Raw genomic sequence first — 22571 nt, 5'->3', positions numbered from 1 at the left:
ATTGGACGTATGTGGGTGGAAATGGGTTATGGGTTTGTGTGTGACTTTTGGAATAGGCAATATTGATGTAATTTGAATTAGGGGAAAAATCGAAGAGCAGCCCATGGGTTATGTGTGGACAGGTGCAATCAGGCAGGACGGGTGATAGATGGTTCGGTTGGATGAACTTTTGAGGTCACTTTGATTGAAATGTTCAATGGTTGGTTGAAGTGGTTTTGTGGGGGAGGATGAAACTGTGATTGAAAAATAGTTTAAAGTTGTGATTGCAATTAACTCAGTCCTTAATTGTGCCACATTTGAAATGTAGATTGCAACGCAAATGTGTATTGTTGTCTTCGTAGAAATTTGTCAACAAAGAAATATGCCTAAATATTTATATGTATATTTTTTTTTTTTGTATTATGAACTTTTATCTTTCGATAATATTCCAAATAAGGTAAAAAAATACTTCAAATTTTATCTAAAATTTTAAATTTAATATTGAATTCATAATTTCTTGAAGATTTATCATTTTTTACTTTATTCGTGTCATGTTACCGTCAAACAATTTTAAAAGATAATTTATCAGTTTTCTTCAATTTTCACTTCTTTAAATTTTAGAATTTGGCTTCAATAAAATTTGTGTTCTAACTAGTTCACAGGCAATAGTGCAAGTTTTTTACTGGATTTTTTTACTCTTAAACCGTTGCAAATATGTTTCGAAGCTCGAAGGCAAAACAATAAAAAAAAATTAAAAAAAAACTACAGGCCATGGTATCACCATTTCAATGAAAAAAATTTAAATCATTAATTTCCAAAATTTCTAAGTATTGACGAAAATTTATATTTTTGCGAGGTAAAAAAGTTTTTGCGGTGCTGTACATTGTAATTTCATAAAAGTTCTCTTTTTGAACAAGCTTAAACTTGCTGAATTTGATTATAAATGCAGAAATATTTAGACTTCTATTTCCACTGAAATTATGATGCTTTTTGAAAAAATATTGTTTCATCTCCCGATTTTCAAACCAATTTTGAAGGAGGGAGGGGAGGGAAAGGTGACAAAAACAATGACAAATATTTGCAACGGCCTAAATTTAAAAAAGATGTTTTACAAAATTCTTTTCTCCGAGCACAAAAATGTTTTTGCTGAATTCTTCAAAATTTGAATGTAATTTTAAATGCAATCAGCTGATAACAATGTTAAATGCATTCTCTTGCGTTTATTATAAATGTTCACATGTTTGAGTTTATCTAAAAATATGTTGCGTTTCAGTGAATTTTGACCGTACAGCAAAAAAAAAAAAATAATCCACAAATAACAAAATATTTTGCTCCGCCATGATTTTAACAAGGCGGTAAGCAAAACTCACCACAATGTGTTTAAGGTATGGTAACTGTGATATTAGGGGAAATTCTCGTATCTTTAGCAGGTTAATCACTCGTGCCTAATTCCATCCAATTTGATGATTTTCACTATTATAACAACTAAATTTGCAAAACATTTGATATAAACTTGCTTGCTCACTTCTTATTGAGCTATTTATCACTCAATTTCAGTTGAAAACGCTTTTAATTAGCTTTAATTGAATGTCAAAGTTCTTACCTGCCAACATTAGAGGCACGCTGGAATTAGATGCTGTTCCCATACTGTCATTTTTGTTCTTCATATTAAAAGTTTTAATTTAATTTTATTATATTGTTTTATTCAAATTATATAATATATCTTCAAGAAAAAAAAACTAAAAAAAAACAGATAAATTAGCATTGAATGTTATTACAGTCCAGACTCGATTATCCGAAGGCCTCTGGAAAGTTTCACGTCGGATAATTAAATCACGAAAAAAAATCGTTGTCTGATTTCTTAACGTCCCCTTAATTACTACACTAAAATGATTTTGAATTTTCAAGTCCTAGATGGCGGCCAAAATGACGGTGATATAATATTGAGAAAAAAATGCATTTAATTTTTTAAATGCCAAACAACAACTCAAATTTGTCTAAAATGGGGTCGCAGAACTCGAGTTTTGTGTTTAAAACAAGAAAATTAAAAAAAAAACACTGAAAACAAAATTTGTTCATGAAGTATTATAAAAAACTTCGGATAATCGAGTCTTGACTGTATAACATTTACAAATTGGAGTTCTCGAAAATGAACTTTTAAATCTTGTTAAGGCGTCATCCATAAAGTATGTCACGGTAAAATCGGCCAAAATTAAAAAATAATCCCGAAACATATAAATAATTAAAACGCGCCATAAAAAAAACTAATCGCGCCAAGTCTTTTGACATTTGAATTTTGAAGACCCATTCCCGTCGAAGCCTCAAGAAAACCGAGCAAGGAGCGAAGGAAAATAAAGATCAAAGGGTGGTCACCAATACCACCAGCAGCGCCTATTGGAGTGAGCCAGTGACGCAATAAAAAAAAGTTTATAAGTGCTACTTTTCGTGAGTGTTTGCTTAAAATTTCATCAAATTTGGCAGCACTAATCGTCCCAAAAAAGGGCTGGAAGAAAAAAAAAAGAACTTTCTCAACTGATTAGAATACATTTGGGAAATATATTTTTTAATTGTAAAAGGAATAGCATAACTTTTAATAAAAGTGAAAATAAAGGGGGGAAGGGGCGGATGAGGGAAATTGGAAAAGACTTCTAGAGTTTTTAGAGACCTATTAAAAAAAATAAGACCTTATATTTTATATGAAAAACAAATTCCCAAAAAGGCATTTTTTGCGTTAAAAAAAATAAAACCGCCTAAATATGTTCCAACAATTCATAAAATTCAATTACAAAAATTCATTAAAGAATATATTTTTTTTACAGGAAATTAAATTGTTATCTAAAAAAAAAAATTTGTTTTAATCACAGCCACATAAACAATTCAAAAGAAGTCTACATGTTCATTGAAACGTACCGTTTTCAGGTCAAAATCAGGGGTCATCCATAAACCACGTGGACACTTAAAGGGACGTTGATAATGTTCCCAAGTTCAATTTTTTTCTGTAGGAAGAGAGGGGCAGAGATTTCTTCTCTCTCTCTCTCTCTCTCTCTCTCTCTCTCTCTCTCTCTCTCTCTCTCTCTCTCTCTCTCTCTCTCTCTCTCTCTCTCTCTCTCTCTCTCATATGTCTTCAAAATATACTATGGCTCCAGCCTCCCCTGGCTGCGGGCCTGGAATCATAGTACCGTAAAACGGGGTGACTCTTCTCTCCTCTGATGACGGTATTTAAAATAGTGTCCCAGTAACCTTTCTTAAAATTCTTAATTACCTTAATTATTAAGAATATTGGTTTTGGTAAATAACATCACCCAGAACTGGGCTTTGGCATACGAGAGGATAAAGAGCAGGGTTTGGTAGTAAAATGGTACTGTGAACGAACGGAGAGGATTAATCCCGAAATTGCCGAGAGTACTTTACTCACGGGTTCATTTTCGAAAAAAGTTCATCTTTCAAAAAAAAGTGCCGTTACTGAGACTCGAACCCTAGACCTTTGACATATCGGTCCGCGCCTTTGCTGTATCGGCCACCATGGTTCGGTAATTAAGTGGCGGTCAATGGGGTGAACTGTTTTAATGAACGAATGAACACGATTTGTTGTTGCTGAAAATGCCAGAGGTCTATACTCCGGCCAAATAATATTTTTCTCTCGTTTCTTTTCTTGAGGACTTTCCGCTTAGTCTTTAACTTTGGGTGTATGTAAAGAAATGTTATAAATTTTGAAATGTTCTAATTTAATTGAGCTAAAGCAGCATCAATTTTGATTTTTTTATTATTTCGACTATTTTGACACTTTTACGTAAAAAAACCTTAACCGTTCGGTTAACCATTGTATTATTTTTTTATTAAACAACTCAAATTGATTATTTTAATCGTAAAATATTCTAAAGGATTTAAAATCTCGCGTTCCTTCCATTGAATTTCCAAACAACCTAAATTTTACCTTAATTTATATGTCGAAGAATCAAGTCTGTGTCGTTGTTAAAGTAATGAACCTTCCATACAAAATTTGACCACCCTTTAAGCTTTAATATTCCTTCAAGGATCAGCACGCCTCCCCAGACCACTTCCCCGTGAACCTTCCAACCCCGGAAAAAGAAAAGAAAAAACTTATCGCTGCATCAGTATCATAATTTTCCTCATCACGAACATCATAATCAATATAGCTAATGTTCAGGCAGGCTCGCTGCTTCCCGACGACGTGCTCCCATTTCGGACGAGGCACGTGAAACTTTCCTCCTCGAAAAGCTCACCAAGCACTTCTTCTCGAGACTAAACATCCTCACACGTTCCAGACTGTGGGGGCAAATCCTACCGGAGTTGTCGGAAGCTGCTCGGCATGCCGTCTAATAACTAAAGTTTTTCTCACCTGGCCACGTGGCCACGAAATGTTTAGAGTTGGCGAAGGCAGCCAGCCAGGAGAAGCCAGGCCTTCTTAAGGCGGTTGATGTTTATGGTGATGGCCACCGTCGTTTGCATCATCTTCCCGCGGTTGAGGATTTGATAAGGAAGCTTGAGCGCAGAGAAGCAAGGATGTTGACGGTGACGGAGGATTCCTCCTAAGACGGATAATGAGAATGTGAGGATCTCTTGACGGAAAGGTGCTTCTCTTCTTTTTTGGGGTTATTTGGCTAACGAACCGTCTTTGATGAAGAGGAGATTGTTAGCTTGGAGAGGTGCCAGTGGTTCCGGTTTTAAAATTTTGTAGGATCTTTGTGTTTTAAAGGCATCTTTTGAAAGAATTTGCTCGGTTTAATACAAGGGGTTGTATCGAGATGCCTCGATTTGGATGATACGTTCAGGATCTGAGATCGATTCAAGTCAAGAAAATCTTAATATTGCTCACAGAAAAATGAATAATCGGAAACAAATTAAAATTCCATGAACCTTTTTTAGTCCCATTTTTCAAAAAGAAAAAAAAAACGTATATAAAGGTTGAAATTACAATCCATACTATCACCATTCGGCCTGGGTTCGATCCCAGAAGGTCCCGGTGGCATTTTTCGAGACGAGATTTGTCTGACCACGCCTTCCGTCGGATGGGGAAGTAAGTGTTGGCCCCGGTCTAGCCTGAAGGGTTAGGTCGTTAGCTCAGTCCAGGTGTAGGAGTCGTCTCCCTGGGTCCTGCCTCGGTGGATTCGCTGGTAAGCAATTGGACTCACAATCCAAAGGTCGTCAGTTTGAATCCCGAGGTGGATGGAAGCTAAAGTGTAAAAAGAGGTTTGCAATTGCCTCAACAATCAAGCCTTCGGACACCTAGTTTCGAGTAGGAATCTCGCAATTGAGAACGTCAAGGCAATGCTGTAGAGCGAATAGGGGAAAGTGGGGTAACAAGCTAAGGAAATGCTCGTTATAACCCATTAATAAGTTGAAAAATCTGTCGGACTTTATTATAATCATCTTATTCCAAGTCTTGACTACGACTTTGATAGAACAAGTTTTAAACAATCCTGTTTTTAATGTAAAAAAATGATTTTTTTTTTTTTGATTTTCCGTATGTTCTACTCAACTAGTGCGGAAAGACGAGCCATCCGTTTGAGGCAAGAGAAACAATGCATGAAAAACATGTTTATTTGCTAACAGTTGTACTGTTATCACTTAGATACATTAGATTAGAATGTATTTGAAAAGTTTCTTTCATTTTTAGATTAAAAAATAATATTTAACTAAAAATTTAATCGCTTTTACGAAAAAAAAATTTTGCTCAGATGGTTAATAGTAAATTTTCATAATATCACTATATTTTGTGTGGACAATTTTTTTATAATTGTTTATCAGTTTTTAAGTATTCTTCTGTATTTATTTCCCAATAAATAATGTTGTAGCAACAATTCGTATTTTTTCCATACTAAAAATCCATAGGGTACACTTGTCCCACCTGAACCAGATTTTTTAAAAGCTCTCAGCATAAAAACCAAAAGTTAAATCATACTTTATAATAGGTGCAAGTCATTGGTAGGGACACTACTAATCTAGGAAAAATAGCCTTTTGATAAAATGAGCCTTAAAACGAACCCTAAGCCTTATTTTGAAGATTTTGAAAAAAACTTCATTAAATTTTATGCTTCGTGGCGTTTACGTCGTTTTGGCGGCTATGTGGTAGTAGAATCATCTAATTGCATTGCTAGCAACAATTCCTCATACTGGAAACAATCAAAATTGTAAAAATTACGGCCGAACGAGAGATTGTTCCTCTTGCCCCATATGGTCATCTTGTCCCACTTTCCCCTAATTTGTTTTTTTTTTATTTGACTTTCATCTTTTGAATAAATAATATGTTTTCAAATGATTTTTATAAATAAGATCGTTGCAAATATTTAAATAAAATTGTCCCTCGACTCTGGTAAGAAAACGTGTTATTTCATATCAGGAACTGGTAAAATTTTCAATTGCTGTTGAATTTAACTTTTTCACTTCATTTCAAGAAAAAACTAAAAAAAAATGTTACATTCTACCAGGATCCAAATGAAAAGTGCTCAACTTTGGCTCAAATTTGTTTTTTTTTGTTCGGCCATTGGGGTTGTCCTATCTGAAGCAGGGATCTCCAAAAAATCATTTTTCGGCATTTTTCTAAATTTTCAGCGAAAACAAAATATCTTTTTTTTTTTATTCAGACCGTTGCAAATATTTTTTGAAGATTATGTCCCTCGACTCTGAACAAAGTCAACAAAAAATATAAAAGGTAAAAAAAAATACAGGCCTCAGTGTCAACATTAAAAAAAAGTGTTTTAAATTGATTTTTTTACACCTGTACAGTTATTTTGCAATCATTAATTTCCAAAATTTCTAAGGATTGACGAAAATTTTATGTTTGCGAGAAAAATAATAAAAATGCGGTGCTGAACATTGTAATTTCATAAAAGATGAAAATATTTTAAGCGAGCCCAAACTTGCTGACTATGATTATCAATGCAGCAAAAGCATTTTAGATAGTTCACAGTTGATTAGTCTTCTATTTCTGTTGAAATTTTGATGTTTTTAGAAAAAAAAAATTGTTGCCTCCTGATTTTTAGACCAATTTTAAAGGGGGGACTCTTGTTATGGAAAATGACGTTTTTTATCTTTATTCAGTCAGGAACTTAAAAAATCTAGCATTTCCAGTTTATTTCTTAAAACTTGACCACCTTGATCTCGGGGCCAAAAAGCAACTTGGGCGACCTAATTTCGGAAACTTTTGTGAAATTTTTGATCTTTTCAATTAAAAAAAATTCAAAATTTTAAAATTTAGTACAAAATATTGTATATTTGCAAACCTGTTTAAAGTTATGTTTGATTTCAAAATTATGAATATTTGTTTATTAACATGATCCAAAAATTTCAAAATAATTTAACATTTTAACATTTGAAAATGCACCAACTGAAAATCCTATTTCATTGTTCCAAATTCTTTGTAAGACTAATTTTTAAAGTCTCTTAGAGAAAAATTTAGGAATTCATAATATTTTTTCCAGGCTCAAGTATTTAAAAAAAAATTAGAATTACTATAATTTCTCAAAATGATAACCTTAAAGTGCCTATAGCTCCAAACTGGGGCAAAAATTCAAACATTCGGTAAAATACTTTATGATTTCAAATTTGATTAGGCTTTTAAAATTTGTTTACGAACACATTTTCGATATTGTTCAGCAATCACATTTTCCATAAAAAAAACTTTAGGTGATTTTTTTCACACTTCGAAACAGATATGTCAAAAGATTTCTTTAAATATTAAATTAAAAGGTATTGTTTTAAGGAAATAAATTTAAGGTGATAAAAAATTTATTAATAAAAAATGTTTTTTTTTTCAAGGTTGTTAACGATAAAATTATCGAGGTTCGATAGCGATAACGATAATCTTTCGTTATTGTTATTGTTATTCCGATAATTCTATCGGCGATAATTTTATCGACGATAACGGACCATAACTTATGCTTAATATATTTCTTAAATTGACTATAACCAACCAAATTATGTTGAATTTTCAAGCTTCCTCTAAGCATTTTTTTTTTTTTTTGATAAAATGGTAAGTTTCAAAGTATAAATACTTCAAAAAAAATCACAAACTACCGTATTTTTTCAAGTATTCATATTTTTTAATTTTATAATTTGGTTTCAAACGATTCAAAATTTTGCATGCTTTTTCACTGTTTTAGAGTTTTTTGAATGAAATACAAAAAATTTCACAAAATACTGTATTTTTTCGAATATACTCAAATTTTTATAATTTGCAATATGCGTATCAAACGATTCGAAATTTTGCATGCATTTTCACTGTTTTAGAGTTTGTTTTATGAAAAACTGAACATTTCACAAAATTCCGTATTTTCTCGAAAATACTCAAATTTTTATAATTCTCAATATGGGTATCAAACGATTTGAAATTTTGCATGTATATTAACTGTGAGTGGAGTGTTTTGAATGAAATACTTAAATTTTGTCAAAATTCCATGTTTTCTCGAAAATACTACAATTTTAATAATTCACAATGTGGGTATCAAAAGTTTCAAAATTTCGCATGTATTTTAACTGTTTGAAAATTTTTTGAATGAAAGACTGAATTTTTCACAAAATACAGTCATTATTCGATATTTTTTATGTAGTGTTTAGTGAAAATTTGAGTATTTCATTCAAAAAACTCTAATACATTTAATTTCGAATCGCTTGATACTTATATTGCGAATTGTAAAACTTGTTTCCATGCACCTATCTTTCCGAAAAGTTCTAATCATAACTTACAACTTAATCAAATACACCAAATCGATAATAAAAAAAATCCTTCTCAAGTTATTGATGTTTATACATTAACATACCCATTCATAGGGTTTCCATGTTTCCCGGATTTAGAATTTCCCGGGAAACGGGAAATTTTTTGAAACAGTCATAAAATAATCTTTCTTGAATTCAATATTTTTTAAATGTTTTTCATGCTTAAAATCATAGAATTAGCTTAATACTATCAATAAGTGACAGTGTACACTTCCACCTAAACAAGGATAACAGTTTTCAGAAGATTTTTGTTTTTTTTTTGAAAAATTTTTGAGAAGTTTTATATAAAATATAATTAACAAATTATTTTTAAGTCACTATTGCCAACTGTGTAAAATCAGGACTACAGTCTGAATAGGTTCAGGAGATTTTAGAGCAATAAATTTGAAAATCAGTGTACGAACTTGTTTGTTCTGTTCCTGTTTTAACCGAAATAAATTTAAAAAAGTTAATAATTCTGCAGAAAAAATAGGGCTGTTCTTATTTGAAACATTTTTCCGGATTTGCCAATGATACCGATGTTTTATGAAAAATAATTAAAAACGATTTTTTCAATGCATTATATCAAGTTTTTTAAAAACAAATCAGTTGAAAAATGATGATTTTTTTCTTTTATGGATGTCTAAGTATTTAACTATAAATCTGTTTCCACATCAAAATCTGAATTACCAGACCAACATTTTGTTTGACTAGCCCAAAGTTGAATGCATACTTTTTGGCTCATTTTTTTCTGGTTCAACAGTAATTTTTCTCGATATCTGCAAAAGCTAAGTGATTATTTTATTTAAGAATTTTTTCTTCGTTCAAAATACCGTTTAGCAAAGTTGCCTAATTTATTTCAATACATTTCTCATTCATTAATTATAACTTTGGATACAATTCCTATTTTCCAAACAACTTTAACCCCATCGACATTTTGGCATTGTTTTTCCAAAACTTGTTCAATTTAAGAAAAATATATAATACTGATTCTCAAATAAAATTCTGATTCTCAAATAAACATATAACCTTTACCATTTTATGTTTTTAGTGAATTTAATAACTGTATCAGTGATGAAAATAACCATAATATCATCATGATAGGATTAGATTCTTAAATGCGTATTTCCTTACCTTTTTTTCTCTAAGATATACTGGGTTTCTCAAAGCGTTAAAAATATTTGCAGGGTTGTTACGGACGGCGCGGATCGCGCGGATGACGCGGATGGCGCGAATCGCGCGGATCTGGCGCGGATTTGCTGGCTAATTTTGCTCAGGCGCGGATTTCGCGCGGATAGCAATTTTGATAAACAAAATAAATAATAACGATGGAATTTCTTTCAAATTACAAAGGAAAATGTTATTAGAATTAAATAAATTCAATCTTTTTCGTTGAGTGCAAAAACATCAATTTCTACGAAGTTGTTAATGAAGAAAATTTTCTTCTAAAAATGATTGATTTTTGTTATTTAAATTTAACATAACATTACAACTCATTATTTTTAAAACATCTGCTTAACAATTCATATTAATAACAATTTTATTAAAATCAAAATAACAAAATTCGAAAAATTACAGAATTTCAAAAATGTGAGGCTAGGTATGAAACTTTTTAGATTTTCTAAGTTTTTTCAATTAAAAAAGTTATTTTTTTTAAATATTTGATTTATTGAAAAACTGAAAAATTCTGTTGCCGGTAGAATTGATTCTACTTCCAATTTTCACAACATGACGAAATCCACTTAGCAACATGCTACAATCTCCGTCTAATAGCGAAATGTAATGTTACAATAAAAAAAAAAAAAGAAATCTGGAATTCAACTATTTGAAATTTCAGAATTTGCATATTCAAATAATAAAAAAAACTGAATTCATAATTTGAAATTGTCAAAACTTACAGACTCAAAAAACGTAAAAAAGTAGGAGTTATTAAATTGAATGTTCTTAAGTTAACAAATTATTTAATTATTAAATTTTATTTTTTTGGCCATTTTCTTAGTTTGGATCATTTTTGGAGTCATATTTTTGTTTAAAGAAATTTAGAGAAGAAAATAATAGAAATTTTGTGTTTCAATTTTCAGAGTAAAATTTTGGCGAGAATTATCAAGTACAAAATCTCTAGATTTTATAATTTGGTGAATTATTTTATGGTTTTAATTTTTTTTTTTAATTTTTGAATTTAATTTTTTTTCCTGCGTTTGTTTTCAAAGCAACGATATTTAAAGTGTTACAAAAAATGCTAATATTGTTTCAGAAATGGCAAAAAAGGTTCCACTTGGTGCAGGTGGGATATTAATCCACAACCGATCAACGTTACTGATCCAGATGATTTTGCGTGGATGGGATTTTGGGGTCGGTGCGGATCTGGCGCTGATTTTTTTTCGACTTTTCCGTAACAACTCTGTATGTGAATTTGTTTTTTTTTTTTTGTTAAGAAACACTGTCCCACCGTCATCTGCAAACATTTCTAATCCTGCAGGTAAAACACACGCCAAGAAAAAGACAAAACTCCGCCAAATCCCTTAAACGATGTGCAGAAATTAATTTTGTCTTCACCTGCAAATCCCTGTTTAGTGACCCTGCTGTTTTTTAAGGTGGTTGACAGAAAAGGTCGGCCCTTCTTCTTCTTCTTCGTCCTCTCCTTGTCGGTAAACAAGCCTTAAACAAAAATACTGTCGCAGGGCTTTTCCGTTCCGTGAAGCATTTTCTTTTACGATTTTCCTTTTAAAACCACCCACTTTTCCCGAGCCTCAACTCGAGCTCAGGTGTGTCTCCGCGGCGCAAAGCTTTACGAGCTTTTGGCGGCGACGATGAGTGGCGGATTTTCGGTTTGATGGCCAGTTTCGTGGTGGGAAGTTGTTTGAAATGGCCCCGCGGATTAGCGCCGGAGAAAAGCGTTTTGTCGGGAGGAACACACTTTCAAGAGATTATTTCTAAAATTTATAAAAATATCAAATAAATCATCTTAATCCAAAATGCACCACTTGACCATTGGGTGCAAAAATAAAGCAATTTCTGTCCCAGAAAAAAAAAACAATTCTTCAGATAACACCTCCTTTTCAGAAGCTGCACCTCACCGTGGGGCAGCTCGAAAATGGCACAGCTCGGATATATTTATCACTTTCCCCTCGTTCTAGTTGAGTTTTCCCCCAGAGAAGAAAAGTGGATTTTTCTCGCTCACGTGAAAAATAAATGTTTTGTTCTGGAGCCATTTTTCTTTTTCAATTCTCGCGCGCAGCACGCGGGGCACTTAAAATTCAACACTCGATTGTGCAGTTTTCCACGTGTTTTTCATTCAAGTTTTTCTTTCTCACTCGCGTTCTATTCATTTTTGTGCAGTTTAGCTTTGTATGCTGGAGAACGGGGTTTCGCGCAAGGTGCTAAATTGTGCCAAACACCATTTGGACGTTTCGGTGGCAGCAGCTTGCGGGTGGAAATTGTTACTCCGTGTTTAGGGGGTGAACATGGGGATTTGTGGAAACTGCTTGATTGTTTCCTGTTTGAGGGAATCTTTTCTTGTTGAATTAAAAGAAAATTCTTTTTTTTTTGCGAAAGTTTTGACAAACCTCATTTCCTCCAAATAACCTGAAATTTTCGCATAATTACAAGCATCACAAGAAAATTCTTACTTTCATCAGTAGAACCCCTCCCCACCATGAAAACCCATCTTACAGTCTCGTTAGTCATCTCACTTTCACCGGTGTGGTGCCACCGATAACGAACACGGTGACACGATGAGCTTGCTTGCACCAAGTTTGAGGAAGGAAAAACAAACAAAACTTTTGCAGCAGCGTTGCTTTTTGGCCCAAATTTTGTCACCACAACCTGCTAACGAAAACCGCGTTATCTTGCGGAAAGTTATGACTCAAGCTATGTGTAACACGCTGTTTCTGAGAAAAACCTAGTTTGGATGAAAATAGGCTTAAAAAGAGCAATTTCTGATTCCGAATTGTCTGTTCACTTTTGCGATACTTTTGAATTTTATTCTTTGCGTCCATCAATTGGGGGTGTAACTGATTAAAGTTTATTGAAGCATTTTTCAATTGTTGATTTGTTGAATAACTTTGTGATATAAACAAAAAAAGTTATGTTTATTGAATTACACAAATTTTTAATTTGGGTAATTCTCCGCCAACTCACACAGCAGTTACCCCGACCCCTCTTTGATTTGCGTGAAACTTTGTCCTGAGGGGTAACTTTTGTCCCTGATCACGAATCCGAGGTCCGTTTTTTGATATCTCATGACGGAGGGGCGGTACGACCCCTTCGATTTTTGAACATGCGAAAAAAGAGGTGTTTTTCAATAATTTGCAGTCTGAAACGGTGATGAGATAGAAATTTGGTGTCAAAGGGACTTTTATGTAAAATTAGACGCCCGATTTGATGGAGTAGTGCGGTGCCTGTGTGGACGCTCAGTCCTGTTTTTTCGTGTTATTTTCCGTCTCTTTTGTGTCGCTGTTCGAGTGCATGGGGTGATTGGTCATTATAATTAAATAATGGCATCAGTAGTGCGGTGCCTGTGTGGACGCTCAGTCCTGTTTTTCGTTTTATTTTCAGTCTCTTTTGTGTCGCTATTTGTGTACATGGGGTGATTGGATTTCTTCTTCTTCTTTTTTTTCATTTATTTTTTGTTCGCGCGTTCGTTGGCCGATGAATTTTATTTTTGTTCTCTTTATATAGTTTTCGATAGAAACGATGCGATTTTTGTTTTCTGAGACAAGCAAGTCGTATTGCTGGATTAAGTCCTTTCCATATCATCGAGGATCGGAAGGCACGTCGACGGATATGTTTTAAGGCTTATGATATAAAATAATTTTAATGAATGAAGCCCTTCCTACATCACCGTTGATCGGAAGGCACGCCGACGGAGAATTTCTGGAGAATCGCGGTCGAATTAATACTATATTTAAATCCCTAGATAGCTATCTTTCCGCAGCCGGCTGCCTAAGATTTTTAAAATTTCAACCCATAAACAAATTGCTCATGGTCGCATCACCTACCACAGTGAATCCTGACCTCATACCCATCTTACTAACCCCTCAAAACTCATGTGATACTTTGTCGGAGACGCAGTCGATTTGGCGGTCCCATCACTCAAGTATCGGCTAACATTCCCATCCACTTCCCCGTGTCTTACCACTGGTCGTGGCCGGCGTCGGTATTGATCAGCACGATAGGGACCTTTGAAAATTGCGAAGGGGTGATGATTGGTTCCTACTTTTCATCTGTGGTCCACGGAGCAATGTTTGGGGGTTCTGGTCAATAACGAAGTAGCAGCTACGGGTAGACACCAATGCTATGCTATGCTATGCTAAATTAGACGCCCGATTTGATGGTGTAATCAGAATTCCGAAAAAACGTATTTTTCATCGAAAAAAAACACTTAAAAAGTTTTAAAAATTCTCCCATTTTCCGTTACTCGTCTGTAAAATTTTTTGGAACATGTCATTTTATGGGAATTTAATGTACTTTTCGAATCTACTTTGACCCAGAAGGGTCATTTTTTCATTTAGAACAAAAATTTTCATTTTAAAATTTCGTGTTTTTTCTAATTTTGCAGGGTTAATTTTAGAGTGTAACAATGTTCTTCAAAGTTGTAGAGCAGACAATTACAAAAATTTTGATACTAATTAGTTTTTAAATGTAGAAAAACGTATTTTGGGAATTCAATTTTAAGTGATGAAAATCGAATAAAAATTCAAAATTTAGAATGAACGTCATTCAATATTTTTCAAACAATTTTTAATTAGTTCTAGAGTTCTTTAGTGCATTTTTTTAATTGGAAAAAAAATATGTTATCATACTCTTTGATTTTTTGAAAAAAAAATATTAAAGGAGCGAGAAAGGTTGTGTAATAGACATAAACTTCAAATCAAATTTGAATTGGCCTTTATTTACACAGAATTGGTTGATATCTGAGTATATCTCAGAAAGTATTGATGAAAGTGGAGAGGCTGGCACAGGTTTTTGGTTAAAACAATTAGTAATGTTTTTGAAAATGCTAATTTCAAATGTTTGGAACAATTTGATCGTTAGCAGCACTTTATAGAAAACTAGATTTTTTTTTAATTTAATGGCATTTTTGATCCTAAGAAAGTTTAAATTCTATCACACACAATTTTTTAAAAATCAACTTTGATTATGTTCTTGATTCTCAGATTGTTTAAGGGGGGGAATGAATAAAAAAAATCATATTTCTATTTTCAATCTTCCTGCCGGTAGTCAAGGGAGTGGATGAAAGTTATATTAAATTTAAATAAAAAAACTTAACCTTAAGGGGTTACATACATGTAAATCGTCAAAAATATCAGAGGTTGGTTTGAGTGCAAACTTTAATTTTATTTTCAATCTGTTTTCAAAGCATAAAAATATACATTTTCAACTATCAACAACATAAATTTGAAGACATTTGGTTGTATCATTGCCGAATATGAAGTTGGCATTTTCAAAAAACGGGTACCACGATATCTCAACACTGCATTGACCAAATCGGCTCAAAATGTTGGTGAAGACTCATTAAATCGGTCCCGTGTGCATGACGAAGGCATGACGAAGGCTGATTTTCAAAAAGTTTAGTTTTTAAAAAGATAAAAATATTTTTATGTTTTTCATATAAATACTCGAAATTATTTGATTTTTGTGTTTTCGTCTTGCACACGGGATATGTCTTGCGAGTCTCCACCCCAAATTTCAGCCAATTTGGTCCATCCTATCTCGAGATATGGCACACGTAAATCGACTCGGTGTTCAGAGAAAAACGCTTACAAAGTTTGACAGTTCGCTTTGCGCATGGCAAAATTTTGATCTTAAATCGTCTCTTACTCTGTGTAGTCCCAAATTATCTTCATGAAACTTTCAGGAATGATTGAAAATCATCTTTTAAGTTGATTTAATAAATTTTCTGGAATATGAAATTTTGAGATATTTACAAATTTATCAATGTTTAATACGGACTTACGGGACCACAAGACAAATTGAAAGTCTCCAATTTGTACAAAATGTGTTCTGCCAGTATTGAGTATTTTAAAGTTATTTTTCAGCCTTGACACATGATTTTTGAAGAAAAAAAATCAACAAAGTGGCTATTGGGATTATTCTCTTTGTTGCTTGGATAGTATTCCAACAATTGTAACTTGAAACGGAAGAAGGCTTTTTTGGCCTTGTCAGCTGGCATAATGGAAAAGTTTCAAAAAACTTGACAGGCTAAAAAAATTCCCGGATGCCCGGTTTTAATTATCAATATTTTTTCGAAAAGATCAGAAAATTTCACGAAAGTTTCATATTTTGACATTGAAAATCGGACCATTAGTTGCTGAGATATCGGTATTACAAAATGGTGGGTTGTTTGGGTGAGAATTAGAAAACATCATTTTTTTCTGTTTTTTAACCTTTGCATGGCAACATCTCAGCAACTAAGGGTCGTATGAACAAAGTTCAATAAAGCAAAATATAGAGAATTTTCTCAGCATTTCAAAAATATTTTTTATCAAAATTGGGCAAACATGGGCACTTAATTTTCAAAAATGAATAACTGAGACTATTTTCAAAAAAGTTTCCTGAAAAATGGCTATAACTTGAAAACGGAGCTCTTTATGAAAATTCCACTCCAGTACTTTTTGATTGCAAATTTATTGATTGATTTTACTTCGAAAAATGAAGTTGAAAAATGTTTGCGACCAATATTTCGTTTTTTTTTTCAATCAGTATTCAATCAAAAATTCATATCTTGGTCAAAGATTTTTTGCCCATTCTGGATTTTTTTTAAAAGCTGCATTTGATGTCCCCTAAAACATATCTGGAAATAAAAAAATTAAAAACAGTGTTTTTTTTTGCAAATCAAATTTCACCCAAGCAACACACTTTGTCAGATAAACGTATTTCCTAACTGGTTGTATAACCAATCCGCTTCGTTATCACAACTTGTTCTACAACTCCTGTGAACTGGAAAAAACGCACTTTTTTTTGTTGTATAACTTGCCAGAAAAGATGCAAGTTATCAGAGTAAGTTGTACAAATGTATTTGACAACACTGTGCTATCTAACAAGAGATTCAACGAAAAAAGGAGGCGTGGTTTACGGCTGTGCTGTCAAATCAAAGCGCACACTGGAAGCATATCAGCACTTGGACGTTCAATTACAGCTCATAAAAAGTGTTTTCGAGTAAAATAAAGTGATAAATAGCTCAATAGGAAGTGAGCAAGTAAGTTTTTATCAAAAGTGTTCAAACATAAATTGTTTTAATAGTGAAAATCAGCAAATTGGATGGAGTTAGGAGCGAGTGCATATTCCCTATGTTGTGTGTAAAAGTTGGAAAAGGGTGAAGTTGACTGTGTTTTAACACTTGTATAGCACACATCTCATGAGTTACATAAGTCAGTTATACAAGTAGTGAATCAAACTGATATTTAACTAACGTTGACATTTTTTCTCGTATGTTGAACCAAAACAGCTATCTAACTATTATTCAACAATCGACAAGTTATGAGTGCTACTTGGGTAGTGACAAAAAGTGAAGTTTAAAATCACAAAAAAAAAGTTTTACCGTGTATCATATTTTTTCAGTGTAGTCCTTATCCATACCAACAACTTTGCCGAAGACACCAAATCGATCAAAAATATCCTTCAAAAGATACAGATTTTTGAATTTTCACATATCATTTTTGTATGGACAGCTGCCAAATTTGTATGGAAAATTACATGGACAAACTAATGATGCAAAATGGCTTCTTTGGGCATACCGAAAGCACAAAAAAAGATTCAGCCGGATACAAAAATTAAAATTAACAAAAAAAACCGCTTTCGTAGAGAGTTGCTCATCATCTATTCTAGTACTTGAATTTTACTTAAATAGTCTTTAGCTTTGGTTGTCGATGTCAAAAAACCTAACGACCTAACAATCCTATTGAAAACGCATTTTCTCAGAATATTTTTTTTTGCATAATAGCCATAAAAAAATGGGCAGCTTAGTTCACATTAGAAATCTATTAGCTGCGTTTTAAAATTTGAAAAAAAACAGTTTTTTTCGAAAAAATTAAAGGACTTTCACAATTTAAAATAATATGTAGTTGGAGTCTTACTTTTTCACATCACCATGTCGTCGCCATCGTGCTAACTTGTCGTACGTGCATTTTGGGTCAAATTGAGTTATGAACGCCATTTTGTGCAGCTCACAATGCCTCACCTTTTGACCTTCACAGATCCCCAAAATTCTATTTCAATCCTGAGATATTCAACAAAAACCGAAAAAAACTCCGTGCATTTTTGTCACTTTACATATGAAAGTAATTTAAATCTTGTCGTGCTATCTTGTCACTCCATGAAAATTGATGTAAGTGCGACAAAAGGCCAAAGGGATTTCAGGCCAGGAAAGTCAGGATGCGTTTGTCGCACGTACAAGCTAGACTACCGTAAACATTTGTAATTATAACTCGGGACTCGAGCAACCAACTTCAACCAAACTTTGGGGCAATGCACAGAATGGTGAGCCAAACAAAACGTGTTTGTTATTGTTTACATTGCGTGCTCTCGTTTTTGAATATTCAAGGTCAAACATTAAAACACGTTTTTCTCGGAACGTCAAAATGGCGGGTGCGACAAGATAGCACGACGACGTCGATGTGACGCTAACGCTTGTTTAAACATTCCGGATATCTTAATCAACCCTCGTTCCCGAAAACCAAACAAAATAAGACAGATTTTAATATTTAATGCATAATAAACCTAATCCGATTTTTCCACTCTCTCTGTTTCTTCTTTTCAGATAACACCATCTGCCCTTCTACTTCGCCCCAAAAAGGATCAAATTACGACAGCAGCAGCGGAATTCAATTTGCACCAGCAACGCCAGAAGAGGCCTCCTCGTCGCGAGTGTTGTTACATCGAGCAAACCGGGTCATCATAGGGCATGTTTAGAAAGAGTAGCATAAATTTGCGCCTGTTTCGTTATTTTTCGCGGAGTCCTTCAGGCTTCCGGTTAGTCCGGGAGGAGGCAAAAGTTGATTAAACAAAGTTTTAGAAAACGTAGGCAAAAGTAAAAGTTAAGCGTAAATGTTGTTTGTTTGAGCGAAGAAAATAAAGTTTATAAATAGAAGAGTGAGGGGGAAATCGTAAGTGAACAAGTGTTTTCTCAAAATCGTTTAAAAAAATGGCCTCCCACCATCTGTACGGGGCGTTGATCGCGCTGACCTGTGTGCTTTGCTACCACAACAGCCTCAACTGTGGCTTTGTGTTCGACGACATCAGCGCGATCAAGGAGAATCGCGACCTGAGGCCCCACTCGTCGATCAAGAACGTGTTTCTGAACGATTTCTGGGGCACGCCGATGCACAAGGTGAGTTTTTAGGGAAAATCTTTTAGGCATCTGTGCATAATTTATTGTTTGGTGAGAAAGAATGCTTAAAAGAAACATGATTATTGCTGAGATTTAAAGAAACAAAATCATTCAAAAAACTTCAGAAAAATAAATTAAGGCTCAACAACGTGCTTTACAAACAAAAATAATTATTATTATAAAAAATATGGTTTTATCCCCAAGAATAAGAAAATCTTTCTGATTTTTTTTTGTGTTTTTGTGTTTTGCTGTCAAATTTGTATTAAAATTCATACACATAAAAAAAAGTTGAATTTTAGAAGTTTGAACAATTTTAAGGTAGAATATAACCGCCTATTTGAAAATAAAAAACCGCATATTTGATGTAACTTTAAATCATTTTCAGCAGAAAGGGTAGAATTACTCATGATGTAAATTTACACATTTCAGATGCAATTTCTCAGGTGTAATACTATCATGATAATATTTTACTGTGTAAGGATGAAGAAATGATGCAGAATAGCCTCTTTGATCGTAGAACTCTTATCGAGATCCCATAAGATTTTCCGTAAAAAAATTTAAGTTGCCAATGCGAAAATGGTTTCTGATCAATGCAGTTAAGCTTTTTCAGTGAAGATGTAAGTGATTGATGAAAAGATTTCGAGAAAAAAAGTTACATTGCAATAATAAAGCACCCAGAAAAAAATCTGGGCTTCAGAGTGTAAACAATGTAGCATCTCACGAAATAGTAAATCGATTTTCAATGTTTTTTGAAACAATTATTAATTTTATTATCAAAATTTCCAAATGAATATACACTGAGAAATTTTAATTAGCCAGAGCTTTTTGCACCAACACTTTTGTTTCACACATTTTTGTAACTTCAAAACTTTGGGAACTGTCGATAGTTTTTTATTCATTTCCTAAATTACTGTCTACAGAATTTTTTACAATCAATCAGATTGTTGCTTTTTGGCCTGTTAGTAATGGATTATGGAAAAAAGAAGATAATAACTTTTTTGGATGCTGTGCACTCTCAACCCTTTACAAATATGTTCATGTCTAAATTTCAGCCAAATTAAAAATGTAATAAAAAATATATTGTAAAAAGAATGACAATAAAACAATAAAACTTAAACTTTAAATTCCAAAATCAAAGGAAGTGAAATTTCTCGTCAAGCTTTTTTTTTATACGTTTCGAAAAAAATAGAGTATTTTTTTTGAAAATACTCAAAAATTTCACAAAACTCCGTGTTTTCAAAGAAGTATTCCAAATTTCAGGTTTTTAACAATATGGATATCAGATGATAGGGATTTTTTTCATACATTTTTAATTTTGCAACACATTTTATTGAAAACACCCAATTTTTCACAAAACTACGTACTTTTGAAAAAACTACTGAGAACATCAGTTTTTTTGCAAATGATTGGAATTTTTTTATAGATTTCGAAGGTATTTTTTTAACCAAAAGTTTTTCACAAAACTACGTATTTTCCAAAAAAAAAATACTCAAAATTTAAGTTTGAGGGTATCAAATGATCGAGATTTTCCACACATTTAAAAAAATGAAACAAATTTTTGAAAATTCTAAAAAAAAAACATAAAATTACGGTTTTTTGAAAAAAGTTCTCAAAATTTCTCAATTTCATTAAATGATCGGGATTTTTGTGTTTATTTCGAAAGTGGTAAAACAAATTTATGAAAATATTCCCATTTTGCGCAAAACTACATATTTTCTAAAAAAAAAAAAATAATCAAAATTTCAGTTCTGAACTAAACTGACTGATATTTGGGGTATTTTTTTCGAAAGTACGTAGTTTTATGATTATTTTTGTATTTTCAAAAAAAATGTTTTGATTTTTTCATAATGTATGAAAAATCCCGATCATTTGATACCCATATTGTGAAATGCTGAAATTTTAAGATTTTTTTTTCTCGAAAAAACGAAGTTTTTTTTTGAATATTTTGAGTGTTTAGAAAACAGTATGTTAATATTTTTGAAATGTAAGAAAAAATCTCGATAATTTGAGTTTTTTTTCGAAAATACGTAGCCTTGTGATTTTTTTAAAAGTTTTTTCAAAAAAATGTGATATTATTTTCAAAAGATTGAAAAATTCCCAATCATTTAATATGGTAAAAACTGAAATGTTGATTATTTTTTAGAAAATACGTAGTTTTGTGAAAATTTTCAAAATTTAAAAAAAAATAACTTCCAAAATGTATGAAAAAAACCGATCATTCGAGAAAAAATTGCATGCATTGTTATCGTAAAATTTGAAGATCTAACAATTTGCGGCTTCTTCAAAGGGACAGCTATGAAAAGGTGTTTTGAAAGGATTTCGTTCATTTGCATTCTATTTTCACTTTAATTTAGAATTAAATAAAAATAAAATATTTTTAAAGAAAACAAAAAAACTTGCAAACATTTCTTAGAATTAGAACTTTTCCTCTTTTTTTGGAACAGCTTTGAAAGAATGAAAAAAAAATGCAACTTTTCAAGGAATTTTTGATTGATTTGGTGTCATTGGTGATTTTTTAATGAAGTTTTTTTTTACAAAAAATCAATTTCCCAAGAGAGAGTCAGTACTTAATTTAAGGTGATAGAACTTTCAGAAGTTGAATTATTGATATGCCAGCATTATGTCCTCGAAAAAATTACATACAAAAATTCCCCTATAATAAAGTGGGTTTTTGATACTCTCCAAATCGGGAAATAAAGTAAAAATAAATTTAAATATTTTTTTTTAGTTTAGCCACCACAAGAATTCTCGTTAATCAACAAAAAATTTCAATATTACAAAATAAACGTTATTTCCTTCCTCCATAATTCCACAAATTTTAAATTTAAGCTTTATGGAAATGCCAACATCAAATCAACTCCCACCAACCATCTCAACCTTGCTGTGGCCCGAAAAAGCTTCAACTAACCTCCATCCAAGTTGAGATCATCGCATTTTGGTCACGTGCAAAAAAAAAGAGGTTCGCCCAAATTTTCCATCGCGAATGTATCCTTCGATTTCTGCCTCCGTTTTTCCTTTGCGGAACACATCCGGAGATTGATGGCGGAGTTGAGATTTTTTTTTTTTCTTCGGATTTCTGGAAAAGCGAACCGTGTTCACATGTGGAAGGGTGTAGAAAATCGATCGAATTTTTTGGTGGAAAACGCCAGGAAGGATTGATGGGGATTGTGGGAGTAACGTTATGGAAATTGATGAGGACTGATTGGATGAAACGGGGTCAGAACTCGTGCTCTTCTGATGAACTTTTTCTTGGGGGGAGTAATGAATTCATTGGAAGAAAGAAATCGAAATTGGTGCGGGAAAATTACCATATTTGTCTAATGGGAAAATTACGCAATCAGAGGAATGTAAATTATTCAAATTTCAAGTTCTAATGTTCTCAAAAGTTTTTCAAGTGTTTCAGCTCACGATCAAACATTTCCTCTCAGCAGGCAGCTTTTCCTAAAGCTCCAAGTATCAAATTAATCGCCTTAGGCGTTGTCAACTTTTGCATACCACCTTCTTCCAGAGTGGATTATCTTCCATTTCAAAGGACAGCGCACTTATC

General features: G+C 32.8%; 1 protein-coding gene across 2 annotated transcripts in view; it reads left to right on the top strand.

Moving 5' to 3' along the window:
• The window catches only part of LOC120421835 (protein O-mannosyl-transferase Tmtc3-like), a 469119-nt gene that overhangs the window by 1543 nt on the left and 445005 nt on the right, over positions 1-22571 (top strand). For both annotated transcript variants that reach the window (XM_052708777.1, XM_052708776.1), the window contains one exon: positions 18455-19024. In XM_052708777.1, coding sequence (XP_052564737.1) covers positions 18839-19024 — 186 coding nt within the window. In that variant the 5' untranslated portion in view covers positions 18455-18838. The remainder of the gene's footprint in view (positions 1-18454; positions 19025-22571) is intronic.

Source organism: Culex pipiens, chromosome 2 (genome assembly GCF_016801865.2).
Source record: "Culex pipiens pallens isolate TS chromosome 2, TS_CPP_V2, whole genome shotgun sequence".
Taxonomy (NCBI): Eukaryota; Metazoa; Arthropoda; class Insecta; order Diptera; family Culicidae; genus Culex; species Culex pipiens.
Note: the sequence above shows the minus strand (reverse complement) of the source record. Positions and strands in the feature narration are given on the sequence as shown.